Below are 20,537 nucleotides of genomic sequence, written 5' to 3'. Positions count from 1 at the left end.
AAACCATTCAACAACACAGTAACACAAGTCTAGGCCTCAATCTAATGACAAAAAAGCTAATGGTTCTATGAAGACTTGCAAGACCTTCTAGAACTAACACGCTAAAAAGATGTCTTTTTCTTCATAGGAACTTGCCTCCAAGTCCATCCACACTACTGCAAATGGCAAAATTTTTTTTTTTTTTTTATGGCTGAGAAATACATCTTTTTTATCCATTCATCTACTGGTGGACGGTTAGGTTTCTTCCGTATCTTGGCAAGTGTAAATAATGCTGCCATGAACACTGGAGTATGTGGACTACATCTCAATAAAACTATTTTTAAAAATTCTCGATAGAACAAGGTTCTTGTTTATATCCTTTTAAAAAAAGGATGAAAAAACCCGTTTCTTGCTCAAAGTGGTAGACAGTAAACACTGACAAATTAAAGCACAGAACTGTGTGCAATTTTTAAATATTAGTTTCTTGGTAACCACTACTATAAAAGTAATGTAAAATTTGCTCAACTCACACCAAAAATTTGAAATCACGTCGAGAAGAAAATTTTCAATAAATGGTCTTTGGAGGAAACAATTAGCTCCATGCCATCCCTCATACCAAAATTTTTCTAGATGGAGTTAAAAGTAAAAAAAAAAAAAAAAAAAAAAAAAAGAAATCGTGAAATTAGAAGAAAAAAAATCTGATCATGAATTTAGTCAAGTTAGAGAATTATGGCTCCTAAGAATAGAAGCCATAGAAGAGATCTCAAAAGATCAGTAGGCCTGAGAAAAAAAATACTTGTACAGGTTAAAATACTATAAAATTTTAAAATAAACTAGAAAAGCATATCTGTAATATATATCAAATGGTAAAATCTTAGCTTATAAAGAATGGTCTCTTACAAATCAATGAGAAAAACATAATCCTCCAAAAGAAAAACTAGCAAAGGCAATGAACAGAAAAATCACACAAAAAGACAAACTGCCAATAAATCTATGAGCATAGATTTGAATGTAAATGAAAACAAGGTAACGTGAACAGATATTTTGATTAACAGAAATTTAAAAGTATGAGAATACAGAGGGTTAGCAGAAATGTGAAGCACAGGAACTCTAACTCAATGTTTGTGGTAGTTCTATCAAATAACATTATTTTGTTTTACCGCTTAAATAATTACATTACATTGTATTAAACTTAGCAGCATGATTCCTTACTTTTCTGGTTTTAAGTCTCTATAGATTATTCCCAGGCTGTGTAGATGGTCTAAAGCAAGTGCAAGTTCGGCCAAGTAGAATTTGACATCTTCTTCTGTGAACATCACCTAAAATAAAATAATAATTTTTCTGTCTTTATTTTCTTTTGGTGTTTGCTATTTTTATTTAAAGTTCCACTCTACAGTTTAAATATTAAAAGTTATAAATATGCTAATTAGATGTAGTTTCCTGTACAATTCACTTATGGAAGATATTTGCAAAGATGATTACATCAGCCAATTAATGACTTACTAAATGCTAAATATGCATTGTGCGGGAAATAATTTTACATTTTGTTAAACAACAACTATATTCAGTTTGTGCCACTGTTGCCCCACCATAATAAAATCTTAGAAATGAAAAATGATCTTTACAATGCATGCTGAATTTCCACTACTGATTGTTCAAGGATATTTGTTGATATATTATTGCTTCTGAAAAACCTAAAACTGAAAGAAGCAGGACAAAAGACAGTTTATCAATTTAAAAATCTACCTTCAGAATAAATTCAAAAGTTAGGAAAATAACTCTTTTTGGTTCTGATTCTTCAATGTAAGAATCGTGTGCCACTTGAGAAAATATGATAAGCATAATATTGAAACATAACAAAGCTTTACTTAAAACAGGATGCATATACATAGATTTAAAATAGAGATTAATTATATACCTCTTTGGATAAGCGTGTAAACAAATCTCCTCCCCTGAGAAAGTCCAATATAAGATACAACTTCCCTTCAGTTTGAAAAGCTGAAAGAAGAAATAAAAATTTCCATTTAATTCATAGTTTAATTTTGGGGGCTTACATTAGGTCAACTCATTCACAAATAAATACTATTTTAGCAATTAATGACTATATCATCAGTTCAGTTCAGTTCAGTTGCTCAGTTGTGTCCGACTCTTTGCGACCCTATGAATTGCAGCACGCCAGGCCTCCCTGTCCATCACCAACTCCCGGAGTTCACTCAAACTCATGTCCATTGAGTCGGTGATGCCATCCAGCCATCTCATCCTCTGTCGTCCCCTTGTCCTCCTGCCCCCATCCCTCCCACCATCAGGGTCTTTTCCAATGAGTCAACTCTTCACATGAGGTAGCCAAAATATTGGAGTTTTGATCTAAACTAATTTTTATTTACAAGTTAATCACCAATTCCTCTTAGTTTTCATGTAGAAATGTTAAATGCAGTGTTTCTTATTATGGAACCACTAGAACATTTGTTAGATTTTATTCAGGCAATAGTCTCTCAAGAATAAAATAGTTCTAAAACATGTGGTCAGTTAAGAAAAATTCCTAACAGAAAAGACTTACTTAACCATGAAACAAAATACAAAAACCATGTCACTTAACTACAAAAAAAATGTGGACTGGTTAGCTTTAATTACATATCATAAGAAAATCAGGATGTCTGTATTAGGGATTTTTCTTGCTTTTAAGTTAGGCTAAAATATTGGCACATTATTATTAATTATTATAATTTTTAAATGATTATTATTACCCATTCCTATGGCTATTACTCAGAAACTATAATGTTTAAAAGAAACATGAAACTAAATGCAATAAAATCTTCTAAAATTTATCTAAGAAGTATTGGTTCAATTTCCATGACTTACTATATGTATCTACTAGACATATATGAATATATACAAGTAAATTTTATATACATTTGTATTTCTGCATGCAATCAGGGAATGGGAGAATGAGGTAAAAGGATGAAGTAGGAGGTTGTTCATAACTTACCATAATGCAACTTGACAATAAAAGGATGGTTAACTTCTACCAAGATATCACGCTCCATTTTTGTCCGAACACGGTCTCGAACTATAAAATATTGTACATATGGCTATACTGCAATAGCTTCCAGAGACAATCTTTGAAATAAAATCTCTTTGGTGACTACATTAAATAAAATTTTGCTTATATGTATAAAAGTATGAATTCACATAGAAATAAAATTATTATGTATAAATAAAACTATTCATTACTCTTAAATTTTCAACATTAACTAATTTTTTAACTAAATTGTATTACCAGAATAAATTGGATATAAAAATATGAAATAGATTTAAGCACCCCTCCCTACCAACCATATCAACTCAATTCAACAAACACTCATTAAGCATCTAAAATATGTGGCAGACAAGGTGAAGGACAGATATTCCCCAAAAGGTATATTTTGAGGGAGGCAGGAGAGTAGAGATACTGAGAGGAGATACTATGGTGCAGCTAAAAGAGTATAGATTTTTGGAATTAGAAAAATCTGGATACTGATCTGTATAATCTAGAGCAAGCTACTTAAACTCTCTGTGCCTCTATTACCTTTCATCTATAAAATGGGGATAACACCACTGTATCTTTGGGGGCTGTGTGACCATTGTGAGATAAGGTTTGTATATCCCAGAGCCTGATATAAGAGATATTCAATTATAGCACCATGTATATGATAAAGTTATAGTACCATGAATATGATAAAGCAATAAAATGATGTATTACCACCAGGAATAAGTACAAGAATTCAGAAAAGAGAAAGATGAGTTTTACTTGCACAGGAAGGCTAGAGTGAAGAAGTGTTTAGGACTCTCTCAGTAGAATTTAGATGGGCAAGAAGGATTGGACACAGAGAAGAAAAGTCCAGGTATAGAGTGCCAGTGCAAGCAAGGACATGGAGGCATGCATGATGCACAAGAAGGAATCTAATCAGTGTTGAAACTGGTGCGGGGCGGGGGGTTGGTGGGGGTGAGGCGGGGGGAAGGAAGGGGAATGTAGGGGAGGATGTGAAGTAGGGAGGATTCAGATTCCTGACAATTTGGAATGCCAGGATGAATTTACGTTTGACTCTGTATGTGGGCAAAGATCTCTTTTACCAACAAAACATTTCCTGAGCAAACTCTGTGTGCCAGGCACTGTGAGATACAAATAAAATAATCTTCAAGAAGCTCATAATCTGGTGGGAATGAGACAAGTAAACTGATGATTAATCATCTGATAAGTACTCTGTTGGTAGCTGAATGGATTTAAGAGTTGAAAATGATCATTCATTAAAGTGTTTTTTTCTCTTGTGCAATAAGGACAAATCACACATAACTTCTATTTTTCAGGCCAAAGAGCTGCATGGTTATGCCAAAGATTAAATAGAAAGAATGGGAGAGTCTTTTGGGGGCGCAGGGGTGGGAACAGAGAGTTGGTTTCCTTGTCAATTAAAGGTGACTACTGATATTTAAAACTCAGAGATAAGCCCTCTGGAAAAAATAAACAAAACTTAAAAAAAAAAATCCTACATTTGCCATTCTACCAGTTTTCTACCTCCAAATGGGAGATTTTGGTACCAGTGACTGAAAATATGCAAAACTGGAAAAGGAATCAATTGCTTTGTTATCAATACAGCTTTTTTTACCTGACTTGCTTTGTTGATATATCAAATTCAGTTATCAATCCCTGATTTTGTTATTTTGTCCTATCACTACTACTCTGGTGCCTCATGTCCAACAGGCCCTTTCTACTATTTGTGTGAATGAGGTTCATCACCTAGGTCTGCTGACAAGTCTGTTCTACTCTAGCCCAAAACTGCCCTTTTTCCATTACTACCCATACAATCTTGGATTATGTTCTGGTTACTTTAAAGCTAGATTCCAAATTTCTATCTCTTTCAGTAATTATACAAAGCTTATTATTTAAAAATCACTCCTCTGCTCAGTAAGCAGCAAAAATACCTATCATTATATTTACTGTATATCACTCTTCTATTATTCTACTGCTATAAAAAAATTTACTTGGGAGTTAAGAGCTATAGTTTAGTGGCCATGCTAATAACTAGATGAGTTACCCTGGTAAAACCCTTTGTTCAGGGACTTTCTGCCTCCTTCTGTATAAAATAAGAGGCTAGAACCAGGGTTTTCTTTCTATTATGATTATCTTGTCAGATAGTTTCCTTATAAGCAACATTGATGAGACCTTGTTTAGTTCAAAATGAACAGTAAGATTCACTCACTAAAGAATTCCTTCCTTTTGTTGGAGACAGGTCTGTACAATAGTTCCAATCTGGTTTCTTTTATGTATATAAAGACCTAGTGACAAATATAAATCATCCTACCATCAAGAATTTTGATTAGGATATTAGTGGTTCAGAAGAACCACTAATTTTATACTGGTTAAACTCTAAATCCTGAAATAGAAGTTGTTAATACTGACTCATGTTGGCAAAGCAACTACATTTATCTGGAATAATTTGTATTACATACTAGTTATTAGATTTTAAACTCGACTTGAACATGAGAACAAATAAGAAGAAATGCTGTTTGTGTGTCTAGAATTCCATATTAAACAAATGCTTTAAGCAATAGTTTACAAAACCTTTTAGGCCCACAGATTATTAGGACAAGAGTCCCTATAAACTCAACCTAACACTTTTGACTTCTTTTTGACCCCATTCATTGTATTAACAGAAACTTCAAAATGGAAAGAGACTTCTAATTAAACATTAATGTTTTACTTTCTACTTTCTTTTAAAAATCCTAATGGAATTAGAATAATGGGAAAATTACACACAAACTCACAAAGACAAAAAAGAGAAGAAGCAGTAGCAGAAAGTGACTGAGTGGTAACTCACACAGCAGATCAGAGAAAGCTAAAATCTAAGCTTAAGGAAAAGAAGCCAGTGAGAATTCAGAAAATTCCTGCCACAAAATCCCTTCCAATCAGCTTTTTGGTACCTCACTCTTAAATGAGGAAAAGATAGCAAAGAATTCCTAAGAATTTAAGAAAAGACTCTAAACATGAAAAAGAGCTACCAAAAAAAAAAATATATATATATATATAGATCCTGATTCAAACAAACTGTAGAAAAAAAAATGAATTCTAACAATAGGGACAACTGGAAATCTGAAGAGTTATCAGACATCTGTACAGTAAGTTTTTTTCAGATATAATCACAGAATTATTTCTTTAAAGAGTCTTGATCTTCTTGAGATACACACCAAAACATTTATGTAAGAAATTATACAATGTCTGAAAATTGATTCAAATATCAAAACAGGGGAAGGGGAAGAACACAGATAAAAAAGATTGATCATAAGTTGAGAAATACTGAAGGAAAGAGAAGAGTATATGGGGGTTCTATATTTTTCTATAGATGTTTGACACTCTCCATAATAAAAAGTTTTTAAAAATGAAATAATTAGAGAACAAGGAAAAATCTAGGAAGTTAAAAATAATAGTAAAAACAAAAAGTCATTAGAGGGTTGGAAGATAGTTGATAACATTTCCTAGAAAACAGGAAAAAAATAAAAATTAATCAACAAACCCAGAGGTTCAACATATCCAAAGACTAGCAGTTGTAAAATGGAGAAGAAATGACAAAATACTTTCCCAGAACTGAAGAAATGAGTTTCTGGATTGAAAGAGACAACCCCATTTCTGGTACAATGAATTTTAAAAACCCACACTAAAGAAATACCATTATATGAATTTCAGAACACCAGGGATAAAGAGTAGATTGATTATAAAGACTTCCAAAGAGGAAAAGCAGCTTACACACAAAAGACCAGGAACCAGAATGGCAATAAATTTCATAACTGCAACACAGCAAACTGGAAGACAATAGAAACAATGTCTCCAAATTTCTGAGGGAAAATTATTTTTGATCTAGAATTTTTACATCTAGTCAAATTATAAATTAAGTGAGGGGATAGAATAAAGGCATTGTCAGACATGTAAAGTTACAAAAAATTTACTGTCCAACCTTTCTGAAGTCCCTCCTAGAAGATGTATTCCACCAAAACTATAAAACAAACTCAGAAAAAGGTAGATACAGAATTTAGGAAAGGAGATCTAATCAGCAAAGATGTGAAGGATATGTGACTTCAGTATACTATCTGGCTCTGCAAGGAACAGCTTTTATAAAGCATCATAGAAATATTACTAGGAGGACATGAAAAGGGAAATTTTGTATAGATGGTAGTATAAAAGAACTAAATCCAAAACTTCCATGGTAGAAGTCAAAAGATTATGTCCCCTAATGAAAACGGGCAAAGAATTACAATATAAGAATACTGAATGTAGAGGTAAAAGGCATAAGTAGCAGCTAAAGAGATTGAAGTCATTGTCTCTGAGGGTCAAGAATTGGGATAGGGAGGAGGATAGGAAAAGCACTGACATTTTTACAAGACTCTATATGCAGATTACTTTGAGAAAAATAAAAATTAAATTTAAGAACACACCAGCAACCTACAATTCCAATATGTCAAGTATCTTCACTTTTCTATGGTCTCTTCTATAGCTTATATCTTTATACTTTAGGTAGACAAATTTGTTATAATGTTCACTTGCAAATTTTTATTACATTCATTTTTATGCTCACATTTGAAATAGTTCATTTAAGTAATATTCTATTAAGTGGTATACCATAATTTTCTAAATAGTTCTCTATTTTTCAATATTTATAAGATTTTAAATTCTTGATATTGTAAATACCGTTGCAATGAAAAAATTGCAAGTGCACAAAATCTTCCTTTGAGATTATTTCCTCAGGTTACTTTAGCAGCAATAATGGCTTACTATACTTAATGCAAAACAGCTTTCTAATTTATGTTGCCATCGTATGAAAAAACTCATTATTTTACATGCATTTATCAGAAAACTGAGACATCTTTCCAAATATGGTTTATTTTATCCCCTTATAGAAAATGTATTCTAAAACCCTGTAGGTGGAGGTTGTAATGTTATTTCTTAGGAACTCCTAACTCAATCATTCCTTTTACATTTATTAGTTGGAATTCTACTGTAAGAAAGAGCTTTCCATTGTTCTCCATGAATTATTTTATGGATTAACCCATGGATTCTTTATTCAGTGGGTTGTAATCGATCACTATCATTAATTACTGCAATGTTTAAACTGTTCTAGATTTGGCCAGTAGGAGTCTTTTAATAAATTCCTTATATATTACTATTTTGTAATATCTGAGGCAAATAATCTCCTGATTTCCTATTTATACTACTTTTCATTATATGAAGGGCCAAAAATTTTTGTATTGTCAATCTGCTTATAATTTGTGATTTGCTCAACATTTCTTTACAAGTTTCCTAGGATGTGTTAAATTGTAAAATTCAGTTAGATTGTTGTTTACTATGGTATATGGTTTAAGAGAAGACTAACTTTTTTCCAGGTTGTTCAGAAGTATTTCAAGCAAAATTTATAAAATCAATATTAAATTTTCATTTTCTGGACATATGCTTTTTCATACAGCACAGCAAATACTCAATACTTTTGTAACACATATATTAAACTTTAATATATAATACTTTTGTACTGTTTTGTCCCACTGGTTTATATACCTATATTATTTCCCCCCCAAAATACATTGAATTATTATTGCTTTAATAAGCTTTAAGCCTGATAAAGTTTGTTCCTTTCTTATTCTTCTTTTTTAGAATACTCTTCGAGGCATATGTTTTCAAGTGAAATTCTGAATATTTCAAGGAAAATGCAACAGGAATCTTGAGGATATGGAGCTAACTAGATGACTAGAGGAATACTGAGAATCTTATTAATTAGCCTTCTCTAAAAGGAATTGGGCATGTTTTTCCTTTCCTAATATCTTTGAGGTTTCTCAGAGTTTCATTGTTTCCTTTACATATATTATGCACAACACAAGTGCTGTTATATACATGAAAACAAACTACTTCTGTTGCTTCTGTAAATGAACTCTCTTAAATAAGCTGGAGAAGACTCCTGAGAGTCCCCTGAACAGCAAGGAAGTCAAACAAGTCAATCTTAAAGGAAATCAACCCCGAATACTCATTGGAAGGACTGGTGCTGAAGCTGAAGCTCCAGTATTTTGGTCACCTGATGCAAACAGCCAACTCATTGGAAAAGTCCCTGATGCTGGGAAAGATTGAGGGCAGAAGGAGAAGAGGACGTCATAGGATGAGATGGCTGGATGGCATCACCAATGCAATGGACATGAACTTGAGCAAACTTCGGGAGATGGTAAGTAACAGGGAGGCTGGCATGCTGCAGTCCATGGGGTCAGAAACAACTGGATGACCGAACAACAAATGCAGCTTTATAACATGGGATTCCTGAGTATAAAGTTATAAAAAATAGTGACACAGAGTAGGACACTAAGGATATAATTTTAATGCCCTGGTCCCTGCAAGAATCAACTAAGTAGTAGGCCAGGAAGTAGAGACTAGATAGGAAAAAAAATACATTCATGAAGGAGCAAAAGAACAGAAGCAATGGATGGTGTTTATAGAAGAAGGTGAAATTTCTTGAAACGATGGCAAAATCCAGCCTGAGTTACTAATTGGGAAGAATAACATCAGAAATAGTAACTGATCATCACAAATATTCCTTCCAGAATATTTTAAAACCTTTAGAAAATACAGGTAAAGTTGAAGAGGAAAAAGAGATGTTAGGAATCAACACATAAAACAATTAGAGGTTATGTGGTAAAAAAAAACCAATACTACTTTTAAAAAGGAAGATTTAAGTATTTTGAAATCTAGGCACAATTTTTTTCTAAGAGGCTGTTTACCTACAAGAACCAAATCTGACAGTAGATTTTTTTTTTTTCGAAATCAGAGGCTTAGAATGAAAACTTATTTGCAGACCAGAAGTCAAAATGATAAAGTCCTTGGAATAAAAGCTATTGTGCATCATAAATAAATTAGTACATTTTAAAAATATTAAAATACTAACATGAACTGGTAAACATATCAAACCTAGTTTTAATATTCTAAACTTCTATTTGCCTAAAGCCCAAGAAAAATTTGTAATACTTCTTTCAAAACATGGCAACTCCCATTCTCACTAGTCAAATGATTCCTTGTCTTGTAGGAAAAAATCCACTAAAACAAAGTCTAAATTTAAAGACAGTAGCAAGAACAGATTCAGAATTTAAGTAACTGGCTGAGAAATCATATGAGATCAATTGAGATTTTTCAGTCTGTTCATACTACACTAACGCTACAAATTGCAGTAGCACTTACCTTTCAGTGTGGCCTTCTTCAGTACTTTCATGGCGTAAAGCTGTCTAGCATCAGAGCCTGAGATTTTTTTGACTAAGAAAACCTGTATTTAAATAAGAGAAAATAAGTTTTACAAAGTATCACAAACTATGCTATTGCTAAAATAAGACTCTTATTGTAATACAGCTTATTAGAAAGATTCTGATACATTAACTATTTTCCTTAAAATCTATCAATTATAAACACAATGAATTGTAAACAGTGGTTATAACTTTAGGTATCAATATAAATGAACACATTTCTTACTGTTATTTGCCAATTCCCTGAAGATCAAATAACATGTAAGACAAGGAAAAATCTTTAAAACTGTAGCAATCAAAGTCTAACATGTTTAAAGTATAATACAGGTGGTAACTACTCTGCTTTTAACAGAACAAAAATTCTGATTCCATAAAAACTGTTATACAGGAGTTCTTGTTAACCATAATCTTCTGCTGATTCAATTCTGTTGAACAGTCTTTTCTATATAAAAAAAAGTCACAATTTCTCATTTACTGGGCAGAGCAATTTATTTTTATTTTTAAATTGAAGTATACTTGATTTACAATGTGTTAGTTTCTGGTGTACAGCAAAGTGATTCCATTTATATATTCATTCTTTTCCATTATGGTTTACAACAGGATATTGGATATAGTTCCCTGTGCTCTACAGTAGGACTTTGTTATTTATCTATTTTATATATAGTAGTTTCTATCTGCTAATCCCAAACTCCTAATCTATCCCTCCCTTATCCTCTTTCCCCTTTGGTAACTATAACTTTGTTTTCTATGGCTGTGAGTCTATTTCTGTTTTGTAAATAAGGTCATTTGTATCATATTTTAGATTCCACATATACGTGATATCATAGGATATTTGTCTTTCTCTTTCTGACTTACTTCACTTAGTATGATCATCTCTAAGTCCATCCATGTTGCTGCAAATGGCATTTGTTTTATTCTTCTGTATGGCCAAATAATATTACATTCTATATACACACCACATCTTCTTTATCCATTCATCTACTGATGGACATTTAGGTTGCTTCCATGTCCTGGCTATGTAAATAATGCTGCTATGAACACTGGGGTACATGTATCTTTTCGAATCAGTTTTCTCTGGATGTATGTCCAGGAGTGAGATTGCTGGATCATATGGCAACTCTATTTTTCGTTTTTTTAGGGAACATCCATAGTGGCTGTACCAGTTTACACTGCCACCAACAGTGTAGGAGGGTTACCTTTTTTCCCCACCCTGTCCAGCATTTACAACTTGTAGACTTTTTAATGATGGCCATTCTGACTGGTGTGAGGTGATATTTCACTGCAGTTTTGACTTGGGCAGAACAATTTGCAACACTTATACTGAAGAAGCCTACTCATAAATATTTAATGTAAGCTAAGTCAGAAACCTGCTTTCCCATCTTTTAAAAATCAAATATACACATATAACCTAAATATTAAGAATACAATTCCCAGGTATGTTACTGAGCTTCTTGATTTTCCAAATATTTCCAAAATTCAGTGTGAGATTTATGCAAAATGAATAAAGCCTGCTCTAAAAAACTCACGGTCATACTATAATATGGCTAATACAAAACTATCAATATACCCCTCTACTCATTTTGACCATGAGTTTCATGATCTTTTCCATCAAACTTTTAAACAGACTTGCTAAATGGACCTGAATTTCAACTTTTTTTCTTCTACCCATTCTTTACTAGCAGTGCTATTGAGCTGCCACAGATGCTAAGAAGAGACACAACTATAATCAAGGAATAATTCTAGGGTCAGATCTCAATTATCTGCATCAGCACACTAGACTATTAGCACAAAATCAAAAACTGATTCATTCAACTGATTCTAGTGCAAGGCAGAGTTCCTCACTTTGAGAAATTTTTTCAAAGACAATGGGCAATGACCTCACTGAAAAGTGCCACAATGTACACAGAAACCCTGATGCAGGGTATGCTTCTCTGCCCAAATCTTTCCCCTTGTCCCCCTTCACCATGGCCCCTGGTGAAACTTTCTTTTAGCCAGCTAGCAGTGAGCCAACTTGGGGAGAAAAAGTGTATTCTCAGTCAGGGTGGTTCCTAAGAAGGAATGATGTTCAAATATTAAAGGCAGTCAGAGATCATGAGTATTTCTGAACTGAAACAAATTCTAATTAGGTAGGGATAGTGAGGATTTGATATTTATTGTTTATTCTTAAGAGTCCCTAATCAAGTTTCTTTGGGCCATTCTACAAGAATTATTGTCTTCATGGGTTGCAAGATTTCGTCACCCTTTTTTTTTTTCTTCACCCTTCTTTGAAAGCACCCTTTTTGATAACCTTTCAGCACATCTTAGTTTTTGCAAAGGACTTTCACAAGGATTTGTAACTCATTATTCATGATAATTTTGGGAAGCAGGCCTACTAAGCAATGTCTATTTTATAGCTGCCCAAGCTAGGGCTTTGAGAGGTGAAACAGTTCACTTAGAGTCACAGTGGTGACATAAGGATAAGAATTGGGCCAGCTACCCAGTTCCAGTGAAAAAGTTGGCTTAAAGCTCAACATTCAGAAAACTAAGATCATGGCATCTGGTCCCATCACTTCATGGGAAATAGATGGGGAAACAGTGTCAGACTTTATTTTGGGGGGCTCCAAAATCACTGCAGATGGTGACTGCAGCCATGAAATTAAAAGACGCTTACTTCTTGGAAGGAAAGTTATGACCAACCTAGATAGCATATTCAAAAGCAGAGACATTACTTTGCCAACAAAGGTCCGTCTAGTCAAGGCTATGGTTTTTCCAGTGGTCATGTATGAATGTGAGAGTTGGACTGTGAAGAAAGCTGAGCACTGAAGAATTGATGCTTTTGAACTGTGGTGCTGGAGAAGACTCTTGAGAGTCCCTTGGACTGCAAGGAGATCCAACCAGTCCATTCTAAAGGAGATCAGTCCTGGGTGTTCTTTGGAAGGACTGATGCTAAAGCTGAAACTCCAATACTTTGGCCACCTCATGCGAAGAGTTCACTCACTGGAAAAGACTCTGATGCTGGGAGGGATTGGGAGCAGGAGGAGAGGGGGATGCCAGAGGATGAGATGGCTGGATGGCATCACGGAGTCAATGGACATGAGTTTGAGTAAACTCTGGGAGTTGGTGATGGACAGGGAGGCCTGGCGTGCTGCGATTCATGGAGTCGCAAAGAGTCGGACACGACTGAGCACAGCACTGAACTGAACTGAACTGAACCCAGTTCTGTGCTTCTGCTCAGGGCCCTCTTATTCCACTGCCTCTGGCAGGTCACCAGTCAAGCATAGCAGGAGCAGCAGCAGTCCCAGATGCCATTGGATCTTCTCCCACCAGCATTTCTGACCTTTCTAACTCCCCCATGAAGCTATTCTAGGCTGTGACAGGTCATTTCTATTTCCTTGGCTTAGATTGGCTTTTGAGGATGAGTAAGAAAGGAGACACCCTATTTTTAATGTTTGCTATTTTTAGTAAGGTATTTAAGTTACTCTTAAAGAAATAAAGGGAGACACATGCTAACTCCTGGAAACTTTAATATTATGTTCCCTGAAAATAGAATATGCTGAAATAAATCGATCTATTTTGGTTTATCCATAATAAATTACATGATAATACAATCCCATGATTTAATTCTCACTACTACCTTATGAGGGTAGGACATTATTTACTCATTAATTCTTTCCAGAACTATATGCTAGGTACCGTGCTAAAGGATCAATGCTGAGACACGGTACAAGGCATGCATGGCCCCTACACTCATAGAACATAGTCTAGTGTGGGAGATAGCCAATAAATGAATAACTACTCAAACAAAAGACCGCAATTGTGGTGAGTGCTGTGAAGATGAGGTATGTAATGTTCTGCAAGGGTAAAAGAGACAAATATGACCTAGCCAGGACAGCTGGGAAGACTTCTTTGAGCTCATAAGCATGACAGGAGCTAACCAGAGAAGAGGTCGGGGTGGGACACAGTGTTTCAGACAGAGGGGACAGCATGTGCAAAAGGCTTTCACTTACGGACTGAAAAGGAGGCCCATGTGGCCAGAACACAGGTAGCGAAAAGTATATAAAGTGATGTTGATAAGGTAGCTAGAGGGCCGACTCAGGGGCTCCTCTACCATCTTAAAGAATTCATCTTTCTCCTGAAAGCAAAGGGAAGCTACCAAAGGGTTAAGGGGACGGAGTACAAGACTAGCTCCTCTTGGCTGCCCTGTAAATAATGGCTTGAGGCAAGAATAAATTTGGGAAGTCCAAGGTAGCAGCCTTCTTCATTAGGTCAGGGAGAAATGGTGGTGGCATAGACTGAAGAAGTGGCAAGGAAAAAGAGAAAATAGGCATGATTTGAGAAATCTTTACTAGATCAGCAAAACTTGTGGACAAATCATATTGGTAGAGGTGAGGGGAGAGGAAAGGGTGGGGACTAGAAGGATATGTTAAGAATGGATGCCATTCATAGTGATGGAGAGAAATGAAACAGGAGAGGTTTTGGGGTTAGGGGAAAATCATGAGTTTGGTCTTATACATGTTGAGTTTAAACTGACTTTAAGGCATGCAGAAAGAAAAAAAAACAAGTAGCTATACACAGAGTTCAAAGCTTGGAGGTACAATCTACACTGAAGGTGCAAGTCTCTTAGGTCAGCTGTATAAGGGTTTTATTAAGATAGTGGACATAGAGTAATTAGGAGCGGATAGAGAGTGAGGAGAAGGGAGCCTAGAATGGAACATTGAGAACTTTAATACCTGATGACTGCCTAGAAGAGGGAAGTGGTGCTCTGAGAGGTTCAGGAACTTGCTCAAGCACAAACAGCAAGTATGTAGGAAAAAAAGAAAGAATCTACCTCTGGCTGACCTAGAGCGCAAACTTGCAACCATTATCTTCTTTTGGCTACTTAATCTGTATTTGGATTGAAAATATCATTTGGGGTTTGAAAGAAGTTAACAGCTGTAACAGATTACCTATGTTAGCCAAGAATTGCTAAATAGTCCCATTAAAATACACAAGAGAGAAAAACTGGTGTTGTTTTGAAACTTGCAAAACATGTTATCTTCAAATGCTTCCTCAGTGAGGTGGCAAAGAAGCATTGCATGGTGAAAGTTGAATGCACTCTCAGAAAGTTCCTCTTGCTGAGAAATGTACTAGATAGACAGGTCAAGTAGTAAGGATTATAAAGCTGTATTTCCCAAAATGGAGTATAGGAAGTGCTCCTGAGGTATGCAACAGGGGGAAAAGTGATAAAGATGTTGCAATTTCAGCTAGTGGATTTGGGAAATATTTTTAGATATTAAAACAGACACAGATATCACTGATTAGAATGCAACCTTTGCATTCATTTTAAAGACAAGCTAGAAGTCCCCCAATTTCATATCTGTAGTGCTAACCCCGTACCCTATTCCCTTGGAAGTACCTATTCACTTTCTGCTGGAATTAGGGATACTCCAGAGGAAAGACTGATATGCAGTGTTAGAATATAACACAGGATCACCTTCCAATTCTACATGAAGCCTCAAAAAGAGACCAGTGTATCATGGGAACATTTTGTGATTGTTTAATCATTTGAGAAGTGCAATTAGAGAGGTTGCTGACAAAGGTCGGTTTAGTCAAAGCTATGATTTTTCCAGTAGTCATGGATGGATGTGAGAGTTGGACTATTAAGAAAGCTGAGTGATGAAGAATTGATGCTTTTGAACTGTGATGTTGGAGAAGACTCTGGAGAGTCCCTTGGACTGCAAGCTCAAATCAGTCAATCCTAAAGGAAATCAGTCCTGAATATTCACTGGAATGACTGATGCTGAAGCTGAAGCTTCAATACTTTGGCCACCTGATGTGAAGAACTGTCTCATCTGAAAAGATCCTGATGCTGGGAAAGATTGAAGGCAGAAGGAAGAGGGGACGACAGAGGATGAGATGGTTGGATGGCAACACTGACTCAATGGACATGAGTTTGAGTAAACTCCGGGAGTTGGTGATGGACAGGGAAGCCTGGTGTGCTGCAGTCCATGGGGTCGCAGTCGGACACAAGTAAGCAACTGAACTGAACTGAATGCCGTGAAGATAAAATGAACTGAATACTGGCAGTTTATGAAAGTTTCCAATGTACTCTTGAATGGTTTTATTCACTTTCTCACACTTATTGACAGTGAGAATTGTAAAATCACAGAAAGTACCGCTTTGTAGGGAGATCAGTAGTATTTCAATAAAATATTTTCGTTCCCCATTTGTATGAAATATACATTAATTTCAAAAAACAACTTTTTAAAAAGTACATATTCATGACTTACCTTTCCAAATGATCCCTGCCCTAATACTTTTAAAAGTTCAAATTGGGAAGGATCTGCCTTTTCATGTCCTTCCTTTACATGATGTGTGATTGCAATTTCTTTGATACTGCCTTCTTCCTGTTGATGCAAATATAAGGGGATAAAACAGAGTTAGAGCTACTTCCTCTGGCTATAAGTCAAGCAATGTAAATTTAGTGTATCATATTAGAAATCCTCAAGTTAACATACATAAACTGCCTTTACTGACCCATCAAGTAAAAAGAGAACACATGTCAAGCAAATATACTTTAAGTTAAATGTCAGAGACAGAATAATACCAGCCAACCACACAGGCCAGTTAAACCTCTAAATAACATTAGCACTGAATATTTTCAAGTCTTCATGCTTCCTAATGGAAATAATCAGAATAATTAGTTTCACTGGCTGAGGGCATAGGGTGTAAAGAAGTCTGAAAACAGATCAGACTAATCTGCTATGCTCTGATATGTGGCTGTATCGGGTAGAATCAATACTATACACAAAAAAACCTGATTATTGGGGAGAGGGGTTTGAAACATATTCCAAAGTAAATGTGGAAATTTCTACCCTCAGCAAGGCCAGCTGAATTAGCATGGTGAAGTTTATTGTGTTTGAAATATCTAAGTTACTTCCTGTTTCTAGGACAACCTGAGATCTGAGAGGGGAGAAAAGGGATAACTCTAAAACACAACATCAAAAAAGATTTAACATTTGGATGGAGGATTAGACAGGGAAAAAAAAAAAAGGTCTTTCCAGCATGATGGAACAGTAGAAGATCTTAGAGTTAAGAAAAGGATACTTAAAGATGGTGGTTGTTTTACTATATTTGAGAGAAGGTGTCAGAAAAGAAAGGCTGAAAATACATGTAAGTATACATATAATTTCAATTATTTATTTACCCTGAGATCAGAAGATTAAGTACACCTTATTTAATCAAGACACATAAAAATCAGCCCCAAACTACAATAAAACAAAACCCAACAAAACAAGAGACATAAGCTTGTCACAGACTATTATCATACTCTGTATATTTTAGCACTTTTTTCCTTGGGTTAAGTGGGATGCAATTTATTAGTCTGCAACATTTTTTCATATTATATTTCATAGAAAATACCAACTACAATTACCTGTCACAAATAAAAACGCAACACAGGCAGGGAAGAATTACTGATTATAAGCGTTCTGCATTTTGTCACAGGCATTCAGGATCAAGCCTCATTCCACAGTGTGAGCTACAATCAGGCCACGGGTCTCACAATAAACAGCAGTTACTATTCAAGAAAGATTTCATTTTTGATGACTACCCTTCCTTTCCTTTGAAGAACTGCACTAAGCACCTACTATGTATTAAGCACAGTACTGGGAATACCTTTCATTCTATTTCCAGTAATACTGTCTAGATGTAGTCTGTCATTACCTTTCCTGTAGGAAACTGAAACTAGCTTGGTCACTCATCATGCCACTTTTTGCCACTGCCACTCCAATTCATCCTCCTGATAAATTCATTTTCTGAAAGTAGATGCTCCAGTTACTTGACCAACTGCTCAAAAACTTCTCCAAGTTTTCCCAAATTAAAAGCGCTGCTTCACCTTGGCACTGGAGGTCGTCTGCAACATGGTCTCAACTGCCTTTTCTGGCATTATTTCCCAACATTCCCTTATACAGTCTTTTGTCAAGCTGGGTTATTTCCTGTTTCCTAAATTTTTTGTCTTTAAAATCTAATACTTACACATGGGTAACAAATCAAATAGTGGCAGAATAGTTTAAGATGAAAAGCAAGTCTCTTCTCACCACCATACCTAAGCTTTAAAAAAAAATCTAATTCTTTCTGCACTAACTTTGATAATTTTTTAGTTTATTAACTTTACGACAATGCCTACTGATTTAAAAATATGATGAAGGACTTACTTATATGCCACTTCCATCCATCATCTTCTTCCCTACTATCTGATAATTATTTTCACAAAACCCTCTCGTTTTTTGGTAAGTTTTAGACAGGATCCTAACTCTTCACTTTGTAAGAGGGTAATAGTGCCCATACATTCTTTTCCTCAAATTACTCCCCAACTGCTGATAGCTTCTTTGTATTAATATTTAAGGCTGTATTAATATTTAATATTAAGAAAATTAACATCCTCTCTTGTAACCACTACCAAATTCTTCTTGCTCTCCCCAAAGCCTGATTCTAAAAGCTGAACGCCTATACAAGCAGCAGCATTTTCATGACAATACATTGTTCAAACGAAGGCTAGGAGGTTTATTAAATTTCCTCTCATACGGTCCCTATCAGTGAGTTCTGGGACAATCCAAGGGGACTTGAAATCTTAGCTTTTAATCATACTTTCTATTCTTCTGAGAGCCTTTCTTACCCTCCCTCAGGAAGGGTTGTTCTCTAGACCTTGCTGCATAGGTATTATCTTGGGATGTATCTTCAGTGCTTTCCTGGTTTAATTTACTATTTTCAGTTTCCCACTTTTCTCTCTTTCTTAGATCACTCCCTTCTAACTTCCTAAGAAAAGTGATGTGGAAGAAAACTTTCTGGATCTCGCACATCTGAAAATGTCTTTATTTTGTCTTCACATTTGTATAGTTTGGCTTCCTACCAAATTTTAGAATAAAAACAACCTTGCCCAAGAATGTTGGCGCCATTCGTCCACTGCCTTCTAGCAGTCAGCGCTGCTGCTGCTGCTAGTCTGATACACACTTTTTAGTACGTGACCTGGTTTTTCTTTCTGGAAGTTTTAAGAATTTTCTCTGCTTTTGTATTTCTGAAATTCCACGCTAAGTGAGATAAAAATGTTCTCCTCTCCTTCAGAATGCTAGATGCTTGGTGAACCTTTATAATCTAAAGACTTGAATTTTTTAACTCTGGCGGAATTCTAACATTTCTTTGATAAATTCCTTCCAACTACTCTTCAGGGTTTCTCTTTTTACAGCAACTCTATCAACTGGACATTGTATGTCTGGAATTTAATTCTCATCTTTTTTTCTCTTGGTTTCTGTCTCTTTTCTGAGAGACATCCTTGACTTTATTTTCCCACCTTCATACCAAAGTTTCTATTATGGTAAATCTTGTTTTAAAATAAATCTTCAAATCCTTCTTTTCTCAGCTTCTTTTTTTAAACAGCACTTTCCTCCACTCCCCTACCACAACCTCCCCAAAATGGATGCAATCATTTTGAGGATATTAGACTTTTAAAAATCTTTTTCTAAATTGGGAGTGCAGAGAATATAAAAATCATCCTTGGGGGTAGAGAGAAAAGATCAATGTCTATGGCTCAAGTTCCAAAACCTTGCGACTGTTCTATTCCCAACATATTTTTCTGTTCCTTCCCAGTTGAAATTTTTACTAATCATATCAGTAAACCATTTTCTATCTACTTTTATGTATAAGTGAAGTCACAGTAGCATAATAGGCATGATATCCTTGGTTAGTATCTTGATTCCCAAATTGTGCTTTATGTTAGAGTCTTTCCAAGCTATCGGACCATGAATATTTCAGAAATGAGCTTGAGGTTCAATTAGGACATTATACTAATGCTTGGGCAGTCTTGGATAACAGATAGGAAAGCAACAGCATGCTCTTCCAGCTCATATTTGGAATCCAATGAGATGCAGGGAAGAATATCAAATTTCTGAAGACACTGATAACCAAGGACAGACTGACATTCACATGTGACAAACCTATCTTTATGTCACTAAATCAACTGTTATTGAAATGAATCTGTCATATGAAAACACAGAATTACAGCCTGATAGTTTGTAAAATTGTGTTTTTGCCTGGAAGTATACAGTGAAGCAACTATAATTTTATGGGAAAAGAATTTTGTCAATGAGGTAGAGTAGAACTATACATTATAACCATTATAATTTTTCTGTGAGGCTCACAGTTTTACATTTTCTAGCACAACTGCACTTTAACTGATATATGGATACCTGCCCATTCATTGGAGAAGGCAATGGCACCCCACTCCAGTACTCTTGCCTGGAAAATCCCAT

General features: G+C 35.2%; 1 protein-coding gene across 5 annotated transcripts in view; it reads right to left on the bottom strand.

The window, feature by feature from the left end:
- RPS6KA3 (ribosomal protein S6 kinase A3) overlaps positions 1-20,537 on the bottom strand; it is a 101,728-nt gene that overhangs the window by 32,489 nt on the left and 48,702 nt on the right. For all 5 annotated transcript variants that reach the window (XM_052663921.1, XM_052663922.1, XM_052663923.1 and 2 more), the window contains 5 exons: positions 16,521-16,637; positions 10,214-10,295; positions 2,966-3,046; positions 1,898-1,977; positions 1,192-1,298 (listed from right to left, as the gene is read on the bottom strand). In XM_052663921.1, the coding sequence (XP_052519881.1) occupies positions 1,192-1,298; positions 1,898-1,977; positions 2,966-3,046; positions 10,214-10,295; positions 16,521-16,637 (467 nt within the window). The remainder of the gene's footprint in view (positions 1-1,191; positions 1,299-1,897; positions 1,978-2,965; positions 3,047-10,213; positions 10,296-16,520; positions 16,638-20,537) is intronic.

This window comes from Budorcas taxicolor, chromosome X (assembly GCF_023091745.1).
Source record: "Budorcas taxicolor isolate Tak-1 chromosome X, Takin1.1, whole genome shotgun sequence".
Taxonomy (NCBI): domain Eukaryota; kingdom Metazoa; phylum Chordata; class Mammalia; order Artiodactyla; family Bovidae; genus Budorcas; species Budorcas taxicolor.
The sequence above is the reverse complement of the archived record's forward strand: the minus strand, read 5'-3'. Positions and strand labels throughout refer to the sequence as shown.